Genomic DNA, 26643 nt, shown 5'->3' with positions numbered 1-26643 from the left:
GCCAGGGAAATCCCTGTATACTTAATGCTTAATGGCAACAAAATATTGTTTTTCACAAGAAGAAAAAATAAATACAGAGTTCCCATGTTATCAAGCAATACTAATTCTGGGTATTTAACCAAAAAAATTGAATTCAGGAACTCAAAGAGATATTCCTACCTCTGTGTTCATCAGTGCATTATTCATTAGAGCCAAAAGATGGAAGCAATCTACTTGATCATCAATGAATGAATCAATCAACAAAATTTAGTAAATACATGCAATGGAATATTATTGAGATTTAGAAAAAAAGGAAATTCTGACATACGCTATAACATGGATGAACCCTGAGGACATTTGCTAAGTGAAATAAATCTGTCAAAAAAAAGGACAAATACTAAATGAATCCACTTGTATGGGGTACCTAGAATAGTGAAATTCACAGGGGCAGAAATAAAATGGTGGGACTTCCCAGGTTGTTAACTGGTTAAGAATCTGCCTTCCAATGCAGGGGACACGGGTTTGATCCCTGGTCAGGGAATTAAGATCCCACATGCTGCAGGGCAACTAAGCCTGCCTGCCACAACTAGAGAGAAGCCCGCGTGCCGCAAGGAAAGATCTTGTGTGCCACAAGGAAAGATCCCACGTGCCGCAACTAAGACCTGATGCAGCCAAAAATAAATAATTTTTTAAAAAAAAAAAGAAAAGAAAATGGTGGTTGGCAGGGCCTGGGGGGAGGGGGAACTGGAGGATGTTGTTTAATGTGTACAGATTCTCAGTTCTGGAAGATGAAAGCAGTTCTGAGATTCCCAGTGTCAGTGTACTTCTCACTACTGAATGGTACACTTAAAATGCAAATTTTATAGTATGTGTATATTACCACAATTAAAAGTAAAAATTTTAGGGCTTCCCTGGTGGCGCAGTGGTTGAGAATCTGCCTGCCAATGCAGGGGACACGGGTTCGAGCCCTTGTCCGGGAAGATCCCACATGCCGCAGAGCGACTAAGCTCGTGTGCCACAAATACTGAGCCTGTGCTCTAGAGCCCGTGAGCCATAACTACTGAACCTACACGCCTAGAGCCCGTGCTCCCAACAAGAGAAGCCCACGCACTGCAACAAAGAGTAGCCCCCGCTCACCGCAACTAGAGAAAGCCCGCGCACAGCAACGAAGACCCAATGCAGCCAAAAATAAATAAATAAATAAATTTAAAAGTAAAAATTTTAAAGCAAGAGAGTGAAAACACAACCCATAGAATGGAAGAAAAATTTTCAAATCATGTATCTGATAAGGGATTTGTATCAAAAATATGTAAATAATTCTTACAACTCAATAATAAAATTCAAATAACCCAGTTTTAAAATGTCAAAGGGTGTAAATGGACATTCTTCTGGGAAGATGTATCAGTGGGCAAGAGAACATGAAAAGATGCTGAGTTTCCTCAAGGAAACTCAAAACCCCAATGAAATACTTTACTACCACTAGGATGGCTAGAATCAAAAAGTAAGATAATAACGAGTTTTGTCGTGGATATGCAGAAATTGGAACCTTTATCCACTGCTGGTGGGAATATAAAATGGTGCAGCCACCTTGGAAGACAATCTGGCAGTTCCTCAAAAATGAAACTTAGAATTAACCTAGGACCCATCAATTCACTTCTAGGTATATGCCCAAGAGAAATGAAAATATATGTCCACTCAAAAACTTGTACATGAAAGTTTATTGCAACATTATTCGTAATAGCCAAAAGGTGGAAACAAACCAAATACACATTAACAGGTGAATAAATAAAATGTGTTTTATCCATGCAATGAAATATTATTCAGCCATAAAAACAAATGAAGTATTCATACATGCTACAACATGAATGATGTTCCTTGAAAAAATTAAGCTAAATGGCTGAAGTCAGTTACAAAGACAATGTATATGATTCCATTCATATGTAAATCTAGAGTAGGAAAATCTATAGAGACAAAATACATTAGAGGTTGCTTAGGACTGTGGCTTGGAGGAGGAAGATGGAAAGATAGCTAAAGGGTACAGAGGTTTCTTTTCAAGGCAACAAAAATGTTCAAAAATTGTAGTAATGATTGCATGTATCTGTGAATTCAATGAAAGTCCTTGAATTGTACACATGAAAGGGATGCATTGTGTAGTATGTGTATTATATCTCAACAAAACTATTCAAATAAATAAATGCATTAGAAGTTTTGATACGTGTTAAGTATATTAAGAGTTCAGGTACATCTCACATTTACATAACCTTTTATTTTTCTTATATTGGTGAAATTTGGAATTTAGTTGCCTTAGTGACATCATAGCTGTTTCCCTTTCAAAATCTCTAAGGACACACTCAAAAACTATAGAAAATAAATTTTCCTCTAGTATAAAATGTACACCTGAGAGTTTTATTGAACACATATCATAGCTTGTGGTTGGAGGGAGAAGAGTCCCTGTGCCCAGGGAAGTGCTAAGGGTATTTACTCCCCACTGGAGCCAAGTGCTTGGGAGACCATGGGATTCTTTAGCTAAGCACCACATGTATGGAGGTGGAGGAAGGGATGGGCTCTACATGCTAACAAAGATCAAAACGGAGCCAGTTTCTTTATTCCACATGGTGAGGTCATTTTAAGGTGTTTGTAAACAAGGGTCACAGTACTGATCTCAGAGAGGCAGCAGTGAGTGGTGGCGTGAAGCAAGATCTTAATTCTCTGCCCAGGAATGGAACCTGGGTAGCCTGGATGAAAACCAGGAATCCTAGCCACCACACCCCCTGGCTCTTGTCCCCAGAGAAAAATGCGTTTCTCACAGAGGCAAAAACTGTAAAAACAAGTGCAAAGTTTATTATTAGAGACACAGCACAACAACAAGTGGGAGAGCACACAGAGAAACAGTTTGTTTAGTTAAGATAGAAGGAAGGCAGAGATGCACACCGGAGAGGAAGGGTGTGGGCGTCCTCCCGAATGAGGAGGAGCCAGGAAAGAGGTGGTTAGGTCATTCATATAGGGCAGTTCTTCCGGGTCTTTGTTTACCCTTTGGCCAATTACCTGGTTTCTTTTTCCATACCTGACCTGCCCTAGGACCCTCCCAAACATGTGTGCACGACTTTTTTCCAAGATGGGTTTCAGCTCAGAGGCCTATGGGACGGCCTTAGCATCACATATTATGGGGTGGTGCCCCCTCCTTTTTGACCCCCAAGGAACCTTTCTGCGCATGTGTAATGTCTCCCTTGCCCCAAGGATGGGAAATGTATGACCTCTTGATCTTTTAACAGGGTTTAGCCCCACCCTGTCCCTGCCATAAAAGTGTCCAATGTCCGGTTATCTACCCTATTCCTGTTGTTTCTTACATCGAAGTGCAGATCTCAAAATATAGACAGGAGTCCGGTCATAAATATGTAGTCCAGGGCCCGTTTGTCTTTTACCTCAGGAAGTGTAATCAGGGGGCTGGTAATGAATGTCTGGCCTGGAGCCCATCTTCTTCTCACCCCAGGAAGTATGAACAGGAGGCCAGTTATAAATGTGTGGCCTGGAGTCCATCTATCTCCTGCCTCAGTACCATGAGTGGCCTTGCAGCCTATGCCAACCCCTGACCCGGGGAGGACCTCAGGCCCTCTTGGTCCAGTTGGCCTGACTTAGGGGCCCCTCTTGCTTTGGTCAATGGTGTCTCTCTATCTGGAAAATGACACTGGAATTCCCTGCGCACACCTGGGTCTCTAAGTTCAGGGTCAGGAAGGAGTTTTGTTTTAAACCAAAAGTCCCTGGAGGGGAATGGTTCCCGCCCACCAGGGTTCTACTCAGCCACCCGAGCTTCCTGCCTCATTGTCACTCAGGGAAAAGGGGGGCGGTTCCTTGCGAACTGTCCAATTAGGGGCGCAGCAGGGGCAGATGAGTGGGGCGAAGCTCCGCAAACCTCAAGGAAGCTCCACTCAGGATCGTGTGTCACCTGCGCTTACCCGGCCCAGGTGTCTCTGCTGCAGCCTCAGTAATGCTGTGACCTGCACCTGCCTCGGGAGTCGAAGGGACGACTCCCGGGATTCCGGAAACTGGGAGTGTGCGGGTTTGGGTGTCCAGAGATGCGGAAAAGTGTTGTCGGAACCGGCCGTGGAGGGACCCCGGCTTCACTGCGCGGTCACCTCCGAAGTCTGCAGACCCAAGTCCGCGGGGGACGGTGCTCAGACCTCATTCCCCCCGGTTCGCAGCGTGGGGTCGGGGCCGACAGCCGGGACTCTGGGCGTCCTGACCCGTCACTGCTTGTTGGGACTTCGGCCCTGGCTCCTCCCTAGACAGCTCTGCGCCCGCAGCCCCGCGTCTCTCCCGATTGTGTGGTGAAGGTCTTATGAGGACAATCGTGACTCGATCTCCGGGGTGCGGGTGCTGGAGGAGCTGTGTGGGGTCCCCAGTCCCTCCTTTCTCCCCAGGGGGCACCCGTTTTCTCCTGAGTTTTCCAAATGTTTGTTGAACACTGTCTCAAATCCACACCCCTGGCCTCCCAGCCTAGCTCTTCCTAGGTCTGGGAATAAATGCCTAAATTTTCAGATCCTTTCCGCATTCCTAAACGCCAGCTTCCCCTCTCAGATTCACAGGATCATTATGAACAATGCGTCCTCCATGGTGCCTTTCAAACAGACCCAATATATTGTTTATCGTTTTTCCACAGCGTCTTGGATGTCTCTTTTTACAAGATTTATTGTTTTGTCTATGGAAAGAGGAAAAGCAGAGAGTAACCGGCTGGAACCATGTTGCATGAAATCCTTGTGCCTCTCCCCACAGGGTCTTTCCTGGGCACAGACATCCTATGGGAAGTCCTTTGGGTGGAGGTTCCTCGTAGGAAAATTTTCTGGGTGATCTGTCCTGTCAGCACTGCCCCTCCCTGGGTTTGTCACTTTGAAAAGATTTAATCACTTATTTGAATCTCCGTTTTTCAAAAATTTATAATTTAAGTAATCAATAGAGTTTGAAAGTATAAAATATTTCCAAAGAGGCAAGAAATAGGTGAATAGCAGAAAAAAAGAAAATAGGACTTACCTGGTGGCGCAGTGGTTAAGAATCCACCTGCCAATGCAGGGGACACAGATTCCAGCCCTGGTCCGGGAAGATCCCACATGCCGCAGACCAACTAAGCCCGTGCGCCACAACTACTGAGCCCGCGCTCTAGAGCCTGTGAGCCAAAACTACTGAAGCCCACGCGCCTAGAGCCCGTGCTCCACAACAAGAGAAGCCACCACGATGAGAAGCCCACGCACCGCAACAAAGACCCAATGCAGACAAAAATAAGTAAATAAATTTATTTATTTTTTTTTTTATTTTATTTTATTTTTTTTTTTGCAGTACGCGGGCCTCTCACCGTTGTGGCCTCTCCTGCTGCGGAGCACAGGCTCCGGATGCTCAGGCTCAGCGGCCATGGCTCACGGGCCTAGCTGCTCTGCGGCATGTGGGATCTTCCCAGACCGGGGCATGAACCCGTGTCCCCTGCATCGGCAGGCGGATTCTCAACCACTGCGCCACCAGGGAAGCCCCAAATTTATTTTTTTTAAAAAAAGAAAGAAAAAGCAAATAATCTAGGAACTTCCCTGGTGGTCCAGTGGCTAAGACTCCACGCTCCCAATGCAGGGGGCCCAGATTCGATCCCTGGTCAGGGAACTAGATCCCGCATGTCTCAACTAAAGATCCCGCATGCCACAGCGAAGACCCGGTGCAGCCAAATAAATAAATAAACATTAAAAGAAAATAGTCTAGAATTACTTAAATTCTTGTTTCCCTTTTTTCCTCTCCTGAGTGTGTAGTAATAGGATGTTTTTCTTTCTTGGGGAGGAGGGTGGTATTTTCAAATGGAATTCCAGAGCTTACACTTGAACAGCAGAAGTGTTCCTGCATGATTAATTCTTTATAAAACAATTTCTTGCCTTGGAAATAATATTATTTTCCAAAAGTAATGGATACTGTGAATTTTCTTGTTGAACTAGGAAAATGCCTTATAGTTTTCTACTCTCCTTTTCACATAAACATTGGGTTTGTGTGATTTTGCTGGATCCTTCAAATACTGAGTTTGTGTCACTTCAAATGTCAGTGGTGGTCCAAAGCAATGTGACTGGGAGCAAAGACCTGAGGTCATTGTCTCCAAGCAAAGCCCCCCCCGACTCGCCCCCGCACCCCAAACCCCACCCCACAGCCCCTCCAAGAGCCTGCAAAGGAAGTATTTGAAGGCCCAGTTGTTTTTCCTGGGGTGTCTCCCTGAACAGGTGTCCTTGCTCACACCCACCGCAGGAGGAGTCTTTATTTTGAGAAAAGCTACAGAGCCCTCGAAAGCTGGGGATATACATGCTCATGGTGGGGAGTGGGGTTGATGCCCTTTTTGAGTTTTTAGTTGTGGTTCTCCTGGGCCTGTTTGTAGACATAGGTTGGCGTTCTGCATCCACAGTGTAGCTGCCCTCAGAGTGTATTTGTTTACGTTGAGAAAGTCTGTGAAAGTCAACAGTTCTGTGTCCTGGGTTAGGGCTCATGAATTTGGAAGCTCATTTTGGTCACAGCCTGAAACTGAGTCCTGCTGAGAGTTTTCTCACTGTGGGAATGGAAGCCTGAGAAAGGGAATGGTTCCATTATTCCCTGGGGAGGGGAGGGTGCATAGCGCTCCCAGAGTCCATCCCTGTGGCTGCTCAGGTGCCCCCACCCCCCTTCACCAGGGACTGACCTGGTCCAGCGGTTCTGTCTCAACCAGGAGAGCCTAGCGTGTGTTAAACGTGCTGAATGTGGCTCCTGCCCTGTGGAGCTCAGGCTGCTTATCTGTGCTGATTCCAATATTTGTGTTTCTTTCCTTCGGATTCTTTTATCGTTGAATAGTGCAGCCCTTTGGCTCTTGTTTCCTTTAGCACTTTGTAATTAATCCCCTATGTGAGAAATAACATTGTTTGTTTCTTGAGCTTAAAAATGTAAGTTGATTGAGAGAAATGATGTCATCAAGGCAAGAAAATTATGGATTTGCTGACTTTAAAAAAAAACGCACAACGTGAAAGTTGCGAGTTATGTTTTATTGGGGGCAAAATGAGGAGTATAGCCCAGCAGACAGCGTCTCAGATAGCTCTGAGAAACTGCTCCAAAGAGGTAGGGGGGAAGGTCAGTATATATGTGATATTGGTGAAGGGGGAATGCATGCAATCAAGCACGTATTTTTTACAGAAGGTTTCTGCTAGTCACGAGGAGCAGACGTCACCATGAAGGATTTTAGTACTTTTCTAGATGTGAGGAGATACAGAATTGGGCTCATAAAATCATCTCCTGAAAATATCTAACTATCTGAAGACTTGTTCTGCCAGTTTTTCCCAGAGCACAGAGTTCCTCATTTCTGCTCTCCACCCTGAACTCCTTTCAGGGGGTGTTGAAAGTCAGCAGCTGCAGCGGAGCATGATTTAATCCCCGTAGAGGCAGATGGCAAGTGCCAATTTGTAGTCGACAGAACTAAGAAGCATTTCTGTTCCTTTTAGGCAAGATAACTTCAACTTGTGAGATGAATATATTTAAGTTCTCTGATACATTTTTCATTTTTAGATCAGTGTTTGTATATACATGTCCCTAGAGGACATTTAAATTTCAAAGACTAAAGTAATTGAATTTCTATTTTAATTGATGTGAGGAAAACTACTCAAAAGGCTAAACTAAAACCACTATTGCATTATAATATCTACTCATTCCTGAAAATACCCCCGTGTGAGAAATAGGGAAAGGAGAAACTAGGATGCTGCATATCCTTTAAGTTGCAAAGAGTTTGAAAATTTTCTTTTCTTTCTGTATGCTTTATAATTTTGTAACCATTAGTGTTTAAAGGAATTCAATCTTAGAATGATTTCCTATGTAAAAAAAAGTTAAACTTAAAAAAGGCTGTCAGATAATAAATCTAGCATGCATAAATTTCTCTGTTAATTTTAAATAAATCTGTAAAAAAGGAAAGTCTAGCTTAAGAAAAGTCACTGCCCACATATCCTGGTCCCGTCTAGCACTGTTACTCGTCAGCCAGCCCCAGTATACAGTTTTGCTCTTTTTTTCTATGGCCGCATGGCTTGTGGGATCATAATTCTCTGACCAGGGATCTAACTCAGGCTCCCTGCACTAGAAGCACAGAGTCCTAATCACTGGACCACCAGGGAATTTCCAGTCTAGCTCATTTTTTGAGCTTCCTGGGAGTGTTTGTTTAAATAAGGTTCCTGGGTCGGTGGTTTGCTTCACTTATTTATTGTTTCTTTGTATCTTTCTTCTCTTTCATATATTCTTGCTATGTATTTGTTATACCTTTTGTGATTTTCCCAAAGTTCTTGGACTTTTGTTCTGCCTTTGTTGTCCTTCTCACCTCTTTGTGTTTCAGTTTTGGAAAAATGCAGTGTAATTACTGACAGTTAGGTTTTCTCTTTTTGTAATGCAAGTGCTTGACTTAAGCTTTGATTGCCAAGGCATCCACTTCAGAGGCATCCACTTCAAAGACAGCTCTTGCCAGCCACAAAGAGCCAGGACACCTCCCCCCACTTAGACTCCTTTGTTTGAGAGATCTTGGTTGACTTCAATAACTGATCATTTGAGCCACTTGTTTTCCTCTTACTGCACTTTAAATTCCTGCTCTTATATTTTAAATTCACCAATAAAGAGTGAGCTTCTGAACCCTAGGCCCGCACCCTCTACCCCAATAAAAACAGAACCCCAGGCCCACCCCCCGTCATTCCCCACCATACCCCACAATCTCGCTGCGTGGCCCCTGGTGGGCTGTGTAATTTGCAGGTCCTATAAATAATAAACCTTTATTTTTTCAAAGTTTCCTGATGGTTATTGCTGAAGGGCAACCGGCAATCATAATAAGAACCACAAAGGTTGGTCCAACCACAACACTGGTTATTCATAGGCTGAGACCTGCACAAAATAAAAGGTTCTATTGACATTTTCTCAAGCTTACTGATTCTTTCCTTACACATTTCCACTGTGATGAGCATCCCCCCTTTACCCAGGAATACTTCATTTCTGTTCTGTTTTTTTTTTTGTTTTACATTTCTTGCATTTCTCTTTTGTTTTTTTCTTAGTGTTTCCATCTCTGCAAATATTACCTATCTATCCTTGCATGCATCCACTATTTCTATTAGAGGCTTCAGCCTAATCATGGTTGCTTGATTCAAATATCTGGTAATTGCAAGATATCTGCTACATCTGAATCAGGTTCTTTTGTTTGTCCTATTTCCTGAAAAAAAATTTTAATTCTTTTTTAAAATTTATTTTTAATTGAAGTATAGTTTAATTACAATGTTGTGTTAATTACTGCTGTACAGCAAAGTGACTCAGTTATATATATATATATATATATATATATATATATATATATATATATATACACATTCTTTTTTATATTCTTTTCCATTATGGTTTATCACAGGATACTGAATATAGTTCCCTGTGTTATAGAGTAGGAAGGACCTTGTTGTTTATCCATTCTCTATATATCAGTTTGCATCTGCTAATCCCAAACTCCCAATCCAACCCTCTCCCACCTCCCTCCTCCTTGCCAACCACAAGTCTATTCTCTATGTCCCTGATTCTGTTTCATAGATAGGTTGATTTGTGTCATATTTTAGATTCCACATATAAGTGATATCATATGGTATTTGTCTTTCTCTTTCTGACTTACTTCACGTAGTATAATAATCTCTAATTGCATCCATGCTACTGCAAATGGCATTATTTTGTTCTTTTTTATGGCTGAGTAGTACTCCACTGTATATATGTACCACATCTTCTTTATCCACTGGAAAAAAAATTTTAAGCTTTCTATTGTGCCTTTCAACTTTTTCTTGAATGCTGGACATGATGTACTGTAAAGAGGAACTGAGGTAACTAGGTCTTTAGTGTAAGGTTTTATGTTTATCTGAGGATTTAGGCTATGTTTACTATTTCTTGTAACTGTCCGTGGCTAGAGTATCCTTAGGTTCCTTGCTTTTGTTTCCCATGACATCTTTGAGGATACTATATAGACTTCTTAAATAAGTTTGGAAACATACAGTTCTTTCAGTATTTCCAACTGTTATTAAACAGGAGTTTTCTTGATGTAGTGGCATGTTGTGGGTGGAGAGGAAATGTTCTATAATCCTATGATTTGGTCTCAGTATTTTAATGAGCCTGTATCCCTGGGCTGTGTGACCTTCTGTGGTATGATAAGAAAAATGTTTGGTCTTTGCCCATGGTTCTTAGCAAAGACCTCCTAAAGCCCTTGGACTTTCTGAGTGATAAGTGTGATAAGAGCATCTTATGTCCTAATGTGGCAACTGTTTCCAGGCCCCTAGATGGCTTCAGGATGGGGCTTGGTTGCTAGGAAGACCAAGCTTTGATTAGAGGCTTAGAATGTTCAGCTCAGTTCCCAGCCTCTGGGGAGGAGAGAAGGGCTGGAGATAGAGTTATTCACCAATGGTCGACATAAGGAAACTCCATGGAAATGTCTAAACCTTGGGATTCAGAGGGATCTGAGTTGGTGAACACGTCACCATGCTGGGAGGCTGTCATGCCAGGAGAGGGCATGGAAGCTCCCTACCCTCCGACCACCACTTTGCCCTGTGCACCCTTCACATTTGGCTGTTCCTGACTTGTTATCTTTTACAATAAACTGGTAATAATAAGTAAAGTGCTTTTCTTCACTCTGATGGTCGTTCTAGACAATCAACAAGTGTGAGGTGTTCAAGGAGCCTCTGAATTTGTAGTGGGCTATGCAGAAATGTGTGTAGGCTGCCCTCCCCCTGCCATTTGCAGCTAGCCTGTAACGTGGGGGCAGCTCATGGGACTGAGGAGTCCTTATACTGTGGAGTCTGAGCTTAACTCTGATGAGTTATTAGCAGAATTGAATTGAATTGTAGGCCATCCAGTTGGTTTTGGAGAGTTGGATAAATGCTTTCAGAAAACACACTGCATGTTTGAAGTCAGGAGGGGAAAATAACCTGTCAACCTCACAAGTTTTTGTTTGTTTTGTTTTGTTTTGTTTTGTTTTTGGCCACGCCACATGGCTCATGGAATATCTTAGTTTCCAGACCAGGGTTTGAACCCAAGCCCTCAGCAGTGAAACTGCAGAGTCCTAACCACTGGACCGCCAGGGAATTCTCCAACCTCCCAAGGGTTTCTGAGGCCCCACTGCTATCCTCAACTTAGGTGAGGCAGAGACGAAAGAGGAAGCTCAAACTGACAATTTCCCTCCCACCGTGTCAGTTTGGCTAGTAAAATCCCAGGAGTTAGATTTTAGTGAAATAGAATCTTTTGAGGACAGGCCTTGTTAAGCAAAACAGAATATTTTGGGCCTATTTCAGAAGAGCTATTTTTCTCTCTTTCAAATTTTGGAGGCAGCGGTTTACCCTGCAACCTCATTCTTTGATAGATCTAAGAAGAGCGGTTGCTTTTAAGTTTGTTTGCTTTTTTTAATAGTGAAGATGGGAATGTCACCTTCTAAGCTTCTTACCTGGAAAAACAAAAACCCAAGGTCTCTGACTCCATTTTTTTAATATTTGACTGCTGGTGTGTTAGAAAAACCAAGTAGTCTTCCTCAGTGGGCAAAATCCCAGTTCTTTCCTCCTGTGTGTCTCCTTTATACTCATCCAGAACAATCACTTCTGACATTTCTGATACCAAATGTGTGAGGGGTTTTCTCCACAATAAACAATTCTCTGTGACACTCGCCAGGTATCCTGCAACTTAATCCTAGCAGTATCAAGGCAGAGATAGCATCCTGTCCCACTGGTTAAGGGCTCAGTCCCACAAGACTCCTTCCTCCCTACTTCTGATGCCAGTTGCAAGTGTAGGTTCTTAGGTTACTCACAACTTCTGTCTGACTTGCCTATAAATCCGAGGTTCCCACAACCCCCCCTCCTTGGGTCTGATTAATTTGCTAGAGCAGCTCACAGTACTCACAGAAACATTCACTTAATTTACCAGTTTATTAAAGGACATGATAAAGGATACAGAAGAACAGCCAGATGAAGTGATACATAGGGTGATGTCTGAGAGGGTCTCTGTGGAGTTAGGGTGCATCACCGTCCCCATACGTAGATGTGCTCACCAACCTAGCAGCTCTCTAAACCCCATACCAGGCGGCTTCTTCACATAGGCATGATCAATTATTAACTCCATTTCCAGCCCCTCTCCCCTCTCCGGAGGATGGGGTGTTGGGCTGAAAATTCCAAGCTCCTAATCATGGCTTGCTCCTTCTGGTGACCAGCCCCCAACTGGGAGCCCAAGCAGAGGTGCTTCAATAGAACAAAAGATGGTCCTAGTGCTCTTATCAATTATGAATTTTCAAGCGTTTCAGGAGCCCTGTGTCAGGGACAGGGTCAAACACCAAATATTAGAACTAGAGGTGTTCCTAGTGCTCTTATCGCTTAGGAATTTACAAAGGTTTTAGGAGCTCTGTGCCAGGAACTGGGGGGCAGAAACCAGTATATATATTTTTATTATCTGACAGCTGACAACTTTATGGTCCATCCCTCCTTCTTCCCCTTGTACCCCACATCTGTACAAAGTGATAAAAAAAGTGACAATTGGCTGTGTCAGTGCTGGCAAGAGATTCACCACCGTGTGTGTGAATTCCCATCCTAGCTCACCTCTTAACCTCAATAAAAACCCAGGCTGGGCTCCTTTCCTTGCTCTCTGAAGGAATTTCCCACCTGCTTGAGAGGCCTACCCTGCTCCCCCCAGAGTTATCAAGTAATTAACCCTTTCATATATTTCTGGTAGGTGTGTGGTAGTCTCCACTACTCAACCAAACCTTGGGCGGTGGTCAGAGGTCTACCTGTCTCAGCAGGTTATAGAAAAGGTAACATGGTACATATATTGCAATATACTTTGCTTATTTGTTCTATTGATAAATCCTCCAGATCTTTTCATATCCATACCCTTTGTCTTTTAAAAGTGCATATGATGACGAATTTATGTAAAACATCCTTTCTAAATACACACTGGCTTGTTACCAGTTTTTGCTGCCCAAACCATGAATTGCTACATTATAGGACAAACAAATATACACAAGGTATGTTCTTTTCCAGCCTTAATTACTTCTTAAAATTTTTATCATCAGATATATTCGAGGAAAAACGTACAAGACGTTTTGTGGTAAGATTTAGTAGTAATATAAACATCCTTGGAATCATCAAGAAGATTCATAAATGGCCTGTGGGCAGTGGTGAAAGTCTATTGATATTCTTTATCCTTCATACCTTCACCATCTGTTATTTTTTACTCAGCAGTGTTCTTTCAGTTTTGCCTCCTTTGATCTTTCAAAAAATGAGTATTAAAGGAATTTCATTGAAAAGGTTTTCCGGTGGTTTCTCTTTCTCAGTGTTTCACACATGCTAGTGTCTGAGGCTTCAGGGCTGGTCTCGGACTGCGGGGTTCATCCTCCCACCAGAGCCAAGCGCCCCTGAGGCCGGCGGGCTTTATAAAGCACCGAACGAGTCCGGGTGGGGAGGGATGGAAGGAAGTCGCCCACAGGAAATGGTCAAAGATCAAAGTGGAGTCACACTCATTATTACGTATGGTGAGGCCACTTTTAAGTGACCGTGTTTATGAAGCAGTGTCACAGTTCAGTGAGGGCTCGCGGCCTTTTGGGTCAGTGCGGCAGCGTCTATAGAGGGGAAAGCTCCCGCCTACTGTCAATAAGAGCTCTGCTCAAAGACCCGACCGCCGGCCTGCTGTCACTCAGGCAGGGTGGGCGGGGCCTTACGAACTGCCCAGTCAGGGGAGTCGCCGGTTACGTACGTGAGGGCGACGCTTCGCTGGCGGCGTGGGTGCCGTGGACTGCGAGCTGGAGTCAACGTGTTCTCGCGGTCAGATTGCCTCTCGGTACCCGGAAGTAGAGATGGCTCGGCAGCATATTCTGTTGCTGTGACCTGCACTTGCCGCTCGGGAATCGTGGGGTGGACCACCCGGAAGCCGAGAAACCGAAACATGGTGAGTTGCGGGGCTCGGGGACCTGAGTATGCAGGTGGCGCGGCGCAGCGTGGCGGCTCGGCAGGCGGCCGTTTCTCCTCTAGTTTGTGCGCTGATCACGGCGAAGGTCATTGAGACACTTGTGACTCGGTCTCCGGGGTTCGTGCGTGGGAGGAACCGTGGTCTGTGGGGTCTCTCCTATCTCCCCAGGGGACCGTTTCCCCCTCACTTTTCTAAGTTTGAGGAGCACGACCCTGTCCCCCCAGATTGATTTTCCTAGGGCTGGCAATAAATGCCTAAATTTCCAGATCTTCCCTCTCCAGTTCATAGCATCATTATTACCTCTTATTCTCCGTGGTGCGTTTTAAACTACGCAGTATTTTGTTTATCATTTCTCCACTGAGCCATGGATGGCTCTTTTTAAAGATTTGGGGTTTTTTTGCCTGTGGGTATTTTCCATGAGAGGAAATCAGAGATTAACCACCTGGAACTACGTTTTATAAAAGCCTTATGCCTTTCCTCCCCAGGGCCTATCCTGGTCACAGACATCCTGTTTGAGTCCTTTGGGTAGAGAGTCCTCTTTGGAGACTCCTGGGTGATCTGTCCTTTCATCACGGATCCAGTTCAGCACTGCACCTCCCTGAGTTTGTGTCTTTATTCACTTTTTTTTTAAGTTTCCATTTTCCAAATAAATATAAAATGTACTTAATCAATAGATTGGAAGAGTGTATAAAATATTTCCAAAGAGGCAAGAAAGAGGTAGATTTCAGAAAAAATAAAGTATTCCATTATTCCACTTTCATTTGTTAAAATTTTGGTTTCATTTTTTTCTTCCCGTGATGGAGTGCAGTAACATTCTGAGATTTGGTTTTTTTAAAAATATATATTTATTTATTTGGTTGCATCGGGTCTTAGTTCTGGCAGGCGGGCTCCTTAGTTGTGGCCTGTCAACTCTTAGTTGTGGCATGCATGTGGGATCTAGTTCCCCAACCAGGGATCCAACCTGGGCCCCCTGCATTGGGAGCTCGGAGTCTTATCCACTTCGCCACCAGGGAAGTCCCTGAGATCTGGTTTTTTCTTTTGGGTGATTTCAAATGCAGTATCAGGGCTTACGCTTCCAACATCTAGTAGTGTGTTCAGTTATGATTGTTTTCCACACAGTTTCTTCCCATGGAAATAATAATCAACTGACATTTATTTTCTGAAATGAATGGATGTTTGTGGGGGGGTTTCTATTGTTGAATTAGAAGAACGCCTTACAATCTTCTTTCATCCTTTATACTATATATACTATATATACTATATATAAACACTGGGTTTAAGTGATTTTACCGGATTGTTCAAATACTGGGTTTCTGTGTTTAAAGTATCGATGCTGGTCCAGAGCAACTAGCTGGGAAGCAGAGACCTGAAGTCAGTGTCTCTTAGCTAAGCGAGCCCCCCACCCCCCATGCAAAGGGAAGTACTTGAAGGCCTAGTTGGTTCTTCTAGAGAGCCTCGCCTGTGGGTGTCCTATCTGCTCACACCTACTGTGGAAGAAGCCTTTATGCTGAGAAGCTACAGAGACCTGAAAAGCCGGGGGTGTACATGGTAGGAGGGGTTTGTTGGGGGCTAGAGAGTGATGCTGTTTCTGAGATTGTAATTGTCTTTTCCTACGGCCTGTTTCTAGATGTAGGCTTGAACTTTGCATCCGCAGTGTAAAGGCACTGGGAGTAATTTGTGTACATAGAGGAAGTCTGTGAAGTCAGGAGATCTGTCTTCTGGACAGAGTGTTTATGAATTGGAGAGTTCATTTGGGTCACAATCTGAAATACTTTCTGCCCAAGAGTTCCTCACTTGTGAGAACAGAAGCCTGAGAGAAGGGAGTATTTCCATTATGTCTTGAGAAGAGAGTGTGCAGAGCTCCCCGAGTTTGTTCCTGACACTGCTCAGGTGTCCCTACCCTCCATCACCAGCGACTGACCCACTCTAGGGGTTGTGTCCCAACAAGGGGAGTATGGACCTCAAATTTGGGAAGCAAGGCTGCTTCTGAAATATGGGGAAGCAGGCTGCTTCTCTCACCTGATTCGAATATTTGCATTTCTTTCCTTGTATGCGTTTACATTTTGGATATTGCAACTCTTAATTCTGTTTCCCTTGGTAGTTTGTGATATTATTTCCTGTGTGAGTGTGTAAGATTTCTCATTCTTGGACTTTGAAGATGTAAATTGATTGAAAGAAACAATGGGAGGAAGGCAAGGAATTCTGGAACCAAGCAGAATATTTGTTCCTTTTAGGCAAGAGACCCTCAAGATAAGAGATGGGTGTATTTGAGCTTTCAGGTGGATTTTACATTTTGTAGGTCATTTGAGTATATGTGACCCTAGAGAGCTTTGAAAATTTAAATACTGTGATATTAGTAAGGCAATGAGTTCCTATTTTAATTGATACGAGAAAAACTACTGAAAACTTACTTAACCCCCGCCCCCTTTTGGCATTGCTGCACGGCATGTGGGATCTTCCCGGACCGGGGCACGAACCCGTGTCCCCTGCATCGGCAGGCGGACTCTCAACCACTGCGCCACCAGGGAAGCCCGAGCGGGGGCTGCTCTTTGTTGCGGTGTACGGGCTTCTCATTGCGGTGGCTTCTCTTGTTGCGGAGCATGGGCTCTAGGCACGCGGGCTTCAGTAGTTGTGGCTCGCGGGCTCTAGAGCGCAGGCTCAGTAGTTGTGGCACACGGGCTTAGTTGCTCTGCGGCATATGGGATCTTCCCAGACCAGGGCTTGAACCTGTGTCGCCTGCATTGGCAGGCAGATTCTTAACCACTGTGCCACCAGGGGAGTCCCTGCAGTTATCCCTTCTGGCAGAGCTGTGCTAAAGATAGATAGCCCTGAACATGTGACCCCTCATCCAGATTCCCATTATGATTTGGGACCTGTGAAAGCACCCCAAGAGCTCAGCTACAGAGACACCCTTGAGACAAGATACAGCTAAACCTGGGCCCCCTGCCATAACCTACCTGCAGGAGGGGTGGCCTCCCCTCTCTTCAGCCCCTTTCTGAAGAAGGTCACCCCCTTCCCAGACCCCTAGGCTCCTTGCTCCTTAGGAGTCCCCGAGTGAAAAGCAGTGGGAGTTTTAGACATTAGAGACAGCATCACCACGATCAGACATGATCCAGCTCAGGCAGGTGCTGCTTTTCATCCCTCACTTAGCACAGCCTGATGAAGGATGGGACTCAAGGGTGCACAACTGGCCAAACATCAGGCTGTCGTCTTAGCCCTGACCAGCAGTTGCCTTCGTCAGCATGTGTTTACAGACCCCTGAATGATTGTCTAAGAGTTGCCCCTTTGTGGTCAAAGAATTCTGGAAATCTCTTGCCTAACAGATACCCACAATAGAAATCAAGATAACACTTGTCTGTATGTATACTGAGGCCACAGCACAGGGCCAGAACACTCTTATCCATGTCAGAGACCCAGGCACTACTGATAGTAACGAAGGCACTCATTTCACTTTTCAGAATATACAGTGCTGGACTGTGGAACATGGCATTCAGTGTAGTTTTACCCTCTCTTTTCCAGGTCTCAGGCTCTGGGCCTCATCTCAGAGCGCCAAAATGGCTCATTGAAATAACTTCAAATCAATTGACTGAAGATGGCCTTTTTCAGTCATCAGTCATCAGGGATGAGTATTAATGCAGCTCTCTTTATCTTTTTTTTTTTCCTAAAAGACTTTACTTTTTTTTACAGCAAGCAACTTCAGGTTTACAGAAAACTTGATCAGAAATTACAGAGAGTTCCCACATAACCCTCTACCTCCACATAGTTTGCCTTATTTTTTATATTTTGTTATACTGTCTTCAGGCTTTGGCAATGTATCCACGGACAGTTACATGTGTCCATGATTTCTGTGTCCTGTAGAATACTTTCACTGCCCTAAAAATCCCTCATGTTCCACCTACTCATTCATTCCTCCTTCTCACTCCCAAATCTCTGGCAACCAAAAATCTTTCACTTTCTCAGTTTTGTCTTTTCCAGAACTGTGCCTGGAATCATACAGTGTGTGGACTCGTCATATTGGTTGCTTTCACTTAGCAATATGATTTTTAACATTTATCCACATCTTTTTGGCTTGATACCTCATTTCCTTTTATTACTTGATATATTTTATTGTATGGATGTTCCCATGATTAATTTTCCATTTGCAGTTGGGGAATATCTTTTTACCTGTAAGTCCTGACAATCATGAATAAAGCTGTTATAAAAATTCACGTGCAGGGCTTCCCTGGTGGCACAGTGGTTGAGAGTCTGCCTGCCGATGCAGGGGACACGGGTTCGTGCCCCGGTGCGGGAAGATCCCACATGCCGCGGAGCGGCTGGGCCCGTGAGCCATGGCCACTGAGCCTGAGCGTCCGGAGCCTGAGCGTCTGGAGCCTGTGCTCCGCAATGGGAGAGGCCACAACAGTGAGAGGCCCGCGTACCACAAAAAAAAAAAAAAAAAAAAAAAAAAAAAAAATTCACGTGCAAGTTATTTTTTTGTTTCTGTGGGTTTTTTTGTTTTGAGAGAGTTCTTTTAGGTTTTTTGTTTGTTTTGTTTTGTTTTGTTTTTTGGTTTCCCATCTGGCATGCAGGATCTTAGTTCCCCCACCAGGGATTAAACCCCACTCCTCGTGCAGTGGAAGCCCTGAGTCTTAACCACTGGATCGCCAGGGAAGTCCCCCAAGTTTTTTTTATGAGCATAATTTTTTCAACTCTTTTTGGGGAAATACAAAAGAGCCGGATTGCTAGCTTGTCTGGCAAGAATAGGATTAGTTTTTTAAGAAACCTCCCATCTTCCAAAGTAGGCATATTGTTTTCCATTCCCACCAGCAATAAATGAGGGTTCCTGTTGTCCCACATCTTCTCCATCATTTGGTCATGGTTCTCAATGTTTTGAATTTCAACCATTGCAGTGTCTAGTAATATCTCCTCCTTATTTGCAATTCCTAATGACATATGATGTTGAGCATCTTGTCTTATGCTTATTTACAATCCGTATACTTTCTTTGGTGAGGTGTGTGTTCAGATCTTTTGCCTATCTTCTAATTGTTGAGTTTTAAGAGTTCTTTGGACATTTTGGATACTAGTCCTTTATCAGATAAATGTTTTTTTTTTTCCATGCTAACTCTCTTTTTCTTTTTTTTTTTTTTTGGCTGTGCTGGATCTTAGTTTCTGTGCACGGGCTTTCTCTAGTTGCAGTGAGGAGGAGCTATTCTTCCCTGTGCTGCACGGCCTTCTCATTGCAGTGGCTTCTCTTGTGGAGCACTGGCTCTAGGTGCATGGGCTTCAGTAGTTGCAGCACGCGGGCCCCAGAGCACGCAGGCTCAGTAGTTGTGGCCCACGGGCTTAGTTGCCCCGCGGTATGTGGGATGTTCCGGGACCAGGGATCAAACCTGTGTCCCCTGCATTGGCAGGCGTTTTCTTAACCACTAGATCACCAGGGAAGTCCCCAGATAAATGTTTTGCAAAGATTTTTCTCCCAGACTGTGGCTTGTGTATTCAGTCTCTTAATGCTGTCTTTCACAGACCAGGTTTTCATTTAATGAGGTCAAACTTACTATTTTTTTTTCTCTCATTGATCTTGCTTTTGGTGTTTTATCTAAAAATTCTTCACCAAATCCAAGGTTGCCTACATTTTCTCCTATGTTGTCTTCTAGTAATTTTGCGTTTTACATTAGATCTGGGATCCATTTTGAGTTAATTTTTGTGAAAGGTATAAGATCGATATGTAGAGTTGTGGGGTTTTTTTGTATATGCATGTTGAGTTTTCCTGGCACTATTTGTTGAATATACTATGTTTTCTCCTTGAATTGCATTTGATCATTTGTCAAAGATCAGTTGAGTATATTTGTTTGGATCTATAAGAAAATATTGACTTTAGTTAACCATTTATCCTTAAACCTTAATCTACTCATGTGTTAGTTCATGGGGTTTCTTTATTATTGTTGATTTTTAGATGATCATGTTGTGTGCAACAAAGACAGTTTTATTTTTTACTTCCCATTCTGTATACCTTTCTCTTTCTTTGTTTTGATCAATACAGTTTCAGTACAGTTTTGATCAATACTGGTGAGAATGAACATCATTGCCTTCTTCCTGATCTTACCAGGAAAGCATCTTTTTTCTCACCAGGAGGTATCATGTTAACTGCAGGTTTCTTGTAGATGATCTTTCTCAGGATGAGGAAATTTCCTGCTATTTCTAGTTTGCTGTCGTAAATGGATTTTGAATTTTGTCAGATTTCCTCTCCTTTCACTCTTTTTTTTTTTTTTTTTTTTTTTGTGGTACGCGGGCCTCTCACTGTTGTGGCCTCTCCTGTTGCGGAGCACAGGCTCCGGATGCACAGGCTTAGCGGCCATGGCTCACGGGCCCAGCCGCTCCGCGGCATGTGGGATCTTCCCGGACCGGGGCACGGACCCGTGTCCCCTGCATCGGCAGGCGGACGCTCAACCACTGCGCCACCAGGGAAGCCCTCCTTTCATTCTTGATATTAGTATCTTTTTTTTCTCAGCTTGTATAGATGTATGTCCATTTTATTAATCTTTTAAAAGAACCAGCTTTTGGTCTTACTGATTTTTCTCAATTGATTTCTCATATTGTTGATTTCTTTTCTAATTTTTATTACTTCTCTTTTTGTACTTTATTTTGTTAAATAGGTTACTTATTTATTTATTATTATTTTAAAAAATTATTTTAATTTATTTTTGGCTGCATTGGGTCTTTGTTGCTGTGTGTGGGTTTTCTCTAGTTGTGAGCGGGGGCCACTCTTCGCTGTAGTGTGTGGGCTTCTCATTGCGTTGGCTTCTCTTTGTTGTGGCTCATGGGCTCTAGGCGCACGGGCTTCAGTAGTGGTGGCATGCGGGCTCAGTAGTTGTGGCTTGCAGGTTCTAGAGCGCAGGCTCAGTAGTTGTGGCGCATGGGCTTAGTTGCTCCGTGTCATGTGGGATCTTCCCGGACCAGGGCTTGAACCCGTGTCCCCTGCATTGGCAGGTGGATTCTTAACCACTGCGCCACCAGGGAAGTCTCTCTTTTTGTACTTTAATTTGCTCTTCTTTTTCTAGTTTATAAGATAGAGGCTTACTCACTGATCACAGATCTCTTTTTCAATTATATTCCTTCAATGCTATAAATTTCCCTCTAGGTAGTTTTTGGTGAATCCCACAAATTTCGGTAAATTGTAGCATTTTCATTTAGTTCAAAATAAGTTTTAATTGCTCTTTAGACTTCTTTGATCCATGAGTTACTTAGAAATGTATTGTTTAATCTTGAAGTATTTGAGGGTTTCCTAATATCTTTGTTATTAATGTCTATATTAATGCCTTTGTGGTTGGAAAGCATATTTTGTATGATTTCTCTTCTTTCAGATTTGGTAAGGTGTGTTTCCTGTTCTGGTTTGTGTTCTATCTCATCACTTTTCCATGTGAATTTGTTAAGAATGTGTGTTCTGCTGTTCTTTGATGATGTATTCCATAGTTTTCAATTAAATCCAGTTGTGTAAGGGCACTGTTCAGTTAAACTCTGGCTTTTCTGTTTTTCTTGGTAAACTGCTAGTTCTCTTAATTATTAATAGAGGGGAGTTGAGGTCTCCACCTATATTAGTGGATTTACCTGTTTTTCCTGGTAGTTCTATCCATTTTTCCCTGATACAACTTGTCACTGTATTATTACGCACATAGCAGGAAGGATTGCTCTGTCTCCTTAGACTTGACCCCTTTATCATTATGTAATGCCCCCCTTTATCCCTGTGCTTTGTCTGAAAGTAATATAGATATTCTAGCTGTCTTTTAATGTTAACATGAGATATCTTTTCATCTGAGTCTTAATTGATTTATTGTTAACATAGTTATATTACAAACAGCATATAATTGAGTGTTTTTTTAATCCACTGTGTCAGTATCTGTCTTTCGGTTGTTGTATTTAGACAATTGACTTTTAAAGTGATTATTGACATAGTTGGATTAATATCTACCATAATTTTTTGTGTTTTCTCTTTTTTGCCCTTGTTCTTTGTTTCTGTTTTGTCTCCTAACTTTTTTTCTGCCTTCTCTAGCTTTGAGCATATTACTTGATTCCATTTATTCTTTTCTCTTAGCATATCGATTATACTTCTTAAACTTTTTTACTGGTTTCCCTTGAATATGCAGAAACATTTACAATTAACCCATGTCCTCTTTCAAGTAAGACTGACCACTTCACTGGTTGTGTAAATTCCTCCCTTCCTGGCCCTTGTAAATTGCTGTCATTCATTTCACTTATCCATAAGCATAATAACCAAAACCGTTGTTGCTAGTATTATGTTGAACAAAGTGTTATCTGTCAGATTAATTAAATTTTTAAAGTGATATGATTTTCCCTTCATTTTATTCCTTCTCAAACAGTCTCCCTTTCTTTATCACTTTCCTTCCTTTTGAAGAATCTGCCTTAAGATTTCTTGCAAAGTAGGTGTACTGGTGACAGATTCCCTCAATATTTGTTTGTCTCAGAAATCTTGAATTCTCCCTTACTTTTAAAGGATAATTTTGTTCAACACACAATTGTAGTTAGGTGAGTTTTTTTCTGTCAACAGTTTAATATTTCATTCCACAAATGGTACGCCACTTGGAAACAGTAAGTTCCTTAAAAATTAAACCTGGAATTACCATATTATCCATCAACTGATATTTAGGTATGTGCTTGTGAAAAATGGAAATTTATGTTTGGACAAAAATTTGTGTGTGAATATTATAGCAAGTTAATAAAAGGACAACTCCACATACCTTTCCGTGCTCTCTCTAGCTGTTTCATGCCCTCTTGAGAGGCCTGCCTTACTCTACCCAGAAACAAAATTTATAGAGGAATAAATCCTTTCACCTCTTGGGAGTGTGTGTTGTTTTGAGCTGAGGGATTCTTAGGCTCAGGGGTTGAGGTATCATGCTCCTTTCTTCCATGAGGATCTTAGAAATGACAGAAATTGGCTGGGCAGCTTCTGGAGTGGCTGGTCGGGAAACACTTCCTCCTGATTGGAGACTGGAGATTTTATTTTGGGGGGAGGAAAAAAGCACTGCTGACACATATACATATTTTATAATCATGGGGAAATTCAGCATTAAACCATTGTGGTCTTCAGTGAACTCTGTGCAATCTGCAGCTCTTAACCTGTTCCTCAAGGACAGCAAAGCTCAGGATAGACTCTAATGGTTCTGCCAGGAAGACCTTTCCGGCATTTTATTTATTTATTAAATATTTATTTATTTATTTTTGGCTGTGTTGGGTCTTCGATGCTTTGTGCAGGCTTTCTCTAGTTGCGGGGAGCAGGGGCTACTCTTCGTTGCAGTGCGTGGGCTTCTCATTGCGGTGGCTTCTCTTGTTCTGGAGCACGGGCTCTAGGCATGCAGGCTTCAGTAGGTGTAGCACGTGGGCTCTAGAGTTCAGGCTTAGTAGTTGTGGCGCACGGGCTTAGTTGCTCCGCGGCATGTGGGATCTTCCTGGACCAGGGCTCGAACCCGTGTCCCTTGCATCAGCAGGCAGATTCTCAACCACTGCGCCACCAGGGAAATGCCCCTCTTGCATATTCTTGATTGAGTGTCTGTGTCTATGTTTGCCAAAAGTTGGCTAGAAGCTGCCCTGAGGCACATGAGTATACGGATTTTGTAATCTAAGTTGTCAAGTCTTCTTCATGTCTGAGCTCTAAGATCCAAATTACTTTCTAACCCATCAAATAGAACAGAGAGAGAGGAAGAATTGCATCTGTGGTGAATATTATACAAGTTAAAAGTAATATTCTCCACAGAATATTTGCATTCAACCAGCTGCATCTGATTACTTCTAATGGCCTGGAGTACCCAGAACTATATGGCCAGCTAGGCTTTGTTAAAAGTTTGCTTTCCACAGGCCTCCTGGAATCTCATGTTTGGTGATGAAAACAGAAGGGAAACCCTCTAGTTCTTTGCCATGTTTTTTTTTTTTTTTGCGGTACACGGGCCTCTCACTGTTGTGGCCTCTCCCGTTGCGGAGCACAGGCTCCGGACGTGCAGGCTCAGCGGCCATGGCTCACGGGCCCAGCCGCTCCGCGGCATGTGGGATCCTCCTGGACCGGGGCACGAACCTGTGCCCCCTGCATCGGGAGGTGGACTCTCAACCACTGCGCCACCAGGGAAGCCTCTACCATGTTTTTATTCATTGAAACCTCATGTAGATCTGCTTCATGGAGTGCTGTGAACAGTAGGTAATAAAGAAGGAGATGAAAGGTTTTCTCACAGGGAATGAATGGTCTTAAAATTATAACCTTTGTTTCATTTATATAGCATTGTGTCATTTCCCAACATACTCTAGACCCTGCCATTAGAGAGCAATAAGATGTAATATAATCACTATAAAAGTGTGTAATATCCATGTGTTCATGATGCTGTTAAATTTATGAGGAAGTAAGTATGGACAGAGAGTTTCTGATGATCAAGTCATAGAATAAATGTTTGGAAATAGCAGAATCATACATAACCTGCCTATAAATGGAGTATAGGTGTCCAATGCTGTCAGTCTTACTCATCCTACCATACACATATTTGGTATGTTTTAGGACTCAGTGATTTTTGAGGATGTGGCTGTGAACTTCACCCTCGAGGAATGGGCTTTACTGAATTTTTCACAGAAGAAACTCTATAGAGATGTGATGTGGGAAACCTTGAGGAACCTGGCCTCAGTAGGTAAGGATGACAACTTTCCTTTACTTTGTCAGAGAACAAGTTTTCCTGCCCATGAACATTGTTCATGTAGAATGTGGAAAGGGAGCACATTGGTAAATAAGCTAGGCGTGGTCACAGCTCATTATACAACTAGAATCTAATAATTTTTATATAATTCCTAATATTTTGGAGTCATTTTTCTGGGTTTGCATTTTAGGGAGGAAATGGGAAGATCATGACATTGAAGATCAGTACAAAAATCAGAGGAGAAAACCAAGGTGAGTCTCTCTCACAATAGAAAGTACTCTCATGTCAAAGTCCTGGTATATTATGAAATTTTTAAAACAAGCAAACAAAAGAAATAAGCCTGACTTCAAATGTATTTATTCTTAGAAGATTTTCACCAAAATACCCTCTTATATATGACATACATTTTCAGTGTTTGCAAAATAGTTCACTTGGAAACAGTATTAATAAACCCTATGTATGAATATCACTGTTTTGATGATAGCAAGGGTGAAGTCCCCTTGCAGGGCATTCAGTATATTCAATTCCAGATAATTTAGGCAAGGCAGGAAATCTACACTTTGGAGGTAAATCATAAAAATGTAGTTCAAGTATTCTAATAAATATAAAATCATTAATAAAGAAATCATTGATAATGTGCTTCTCCTATTTTACAGAAATCATGTGGTAGGAAGACTCTGTGAAAATAAAGAGGGTAGTCAATGTGGAGAAAACTTCTGCTTTATTTCAAATCTCACTCTGAACAAGAAAACTGCTAGAGTGAAACCACATGAATGCAGTGCATGTGGAAAAGTCTTCATGCATCATTCATCCCTTAATAGACACATGAGATGTCACACTGGACATAAACCATATGAATATCAGAAATATGGAGAGAAGCCATATAAATGTAAGGAACATGGGGAAGTCTTCCATTATCTCCAGTATTTTGAAAAACATGAAGGAAATCACAATGGAAAGAAAACCTATAAATGTATGGAATGTGGGAAAACCTTCATGTGGCTCAGGAGTTTTCAAAGACACAAAGTAACGCACCCTGGAAATTCTCCTCATAAATGTAAGGAATGTGGCAAAACCTTTATTTCTTCAAATTCTCTTCAAATACATGAAAGAACCCACACTGGAGAAAAATCCTATCAATGTATACAATGTGGAAAAGCCTATAGATACCATCAAAATTTTCAAACACATTTAAGGACTCACACAGAAGAGAAACTGTTTGAATGTAAAAAATGTAGTAATGTTTTCATTTGTCCTGGTTCTCTTCGGAAATATGAAAGAACTCATACTGAGGTGAAACCCTATGAATGTAAGCAATGTGGTAAAGCTTTCTGTTCTCACGTAGACTTCCAGGTACATGAAAGAAATCATACTGGAGAAAAACCCTATGAATGTAAAAAATGTAGTAAAGCATTCAGCTTTCTCAGTTACCTTCGAAAACATGAAAGAACTCACACTGAAGAGAAACACTATGATTGTAAATATTGTGGTAAAGCTTACAGAGATTACAGATTCTTACAAATACATGAAAGAACTCATACTGGAGAGAAACCCTATGAATGTAAACAATGTGGTAAAGCCTTCAGTTATTATAGTTCCTTGAAAATACACAAAAGGACTCATACTGGAGAGAGACCCTATGAGTAAGGAATGTGGGAAAACTTACAGATATTACAATTCCTTTCAAACACATGAAAGGACTTACACAGGAGAAAAACCCTATGAATGTAAACAATGTGGTAAAGATTTCATTTCTCAAAGAGGTTTCCAAGTACATGTAAGAAATCACACTGGAGAAAAACCGTATGAATGTAAAGAATGTAGTAAAGCATTCAGTTGTCCCAGTTCTCTTCGAAAACATGAAAGAACTCACAGTGGAGAGAAACCTTATGAATGTAAGGAATGTGGGAAAGCCTTCATTTGTCACACAAACTATCGAAGGCATGTGAAAATGCACACTGGAGAGAAACCCTATGAATGTAAACAGTGTAATAAAGCATTTGTGTGTCCCAGTTATCTTCGCAAACATGAA

At 42.4% G+C, this 26643-nt stretch overlaps 1 protein-coding gene across 1 annotated transcript; it reads left to right on the top strand.

The window, feature by feature from the left end:
• Nucleotides 1-3747: 3747 nt before the first annotated feature.
• Nucleotides 3748-26584, top strand: LOC308616404 (uncharacterized protein; the record flags this gene model as incomplete). Its single annotated transcript, XM_081232651.1, has 7 exons — nt 3748-4304; nt 12715-12793; nt 13333-13513; nt 13679-13926; nt 24479-24605; nt 24802-24862; nt 25268-26584. The coding sequence occupies 7 exons, from the start codon at nt 3748-3750 to the stop codon at nt 26256-26258; spliced, it is 2244 nt and encodes a 747-aa protein (XP_081088777.1). The 3' UTR covers nt 26259-26584.
• Between the last annotated feature and the right edge of the window lie 59 nt (nt 26585-26643).

The sequence above is a fragment of the Mesoplodon bidens genome (assembly GCF_964165515.1).
Source record: "Mesoplodon bidens genome assembly, chromosome: 4".
Taxonomy (NCBI): domain Eukaryota; kingdom Metazoa; phylum Chordata; class Mammalia; order Artiodactyla; family Ziphiidae; genus Mesoplodon; species Mesoplodon bidens.
Note: the sequence above shows the minus strand (reverse complement) of the source record. Positions and strands in the feature narration are given on the sequence as shown.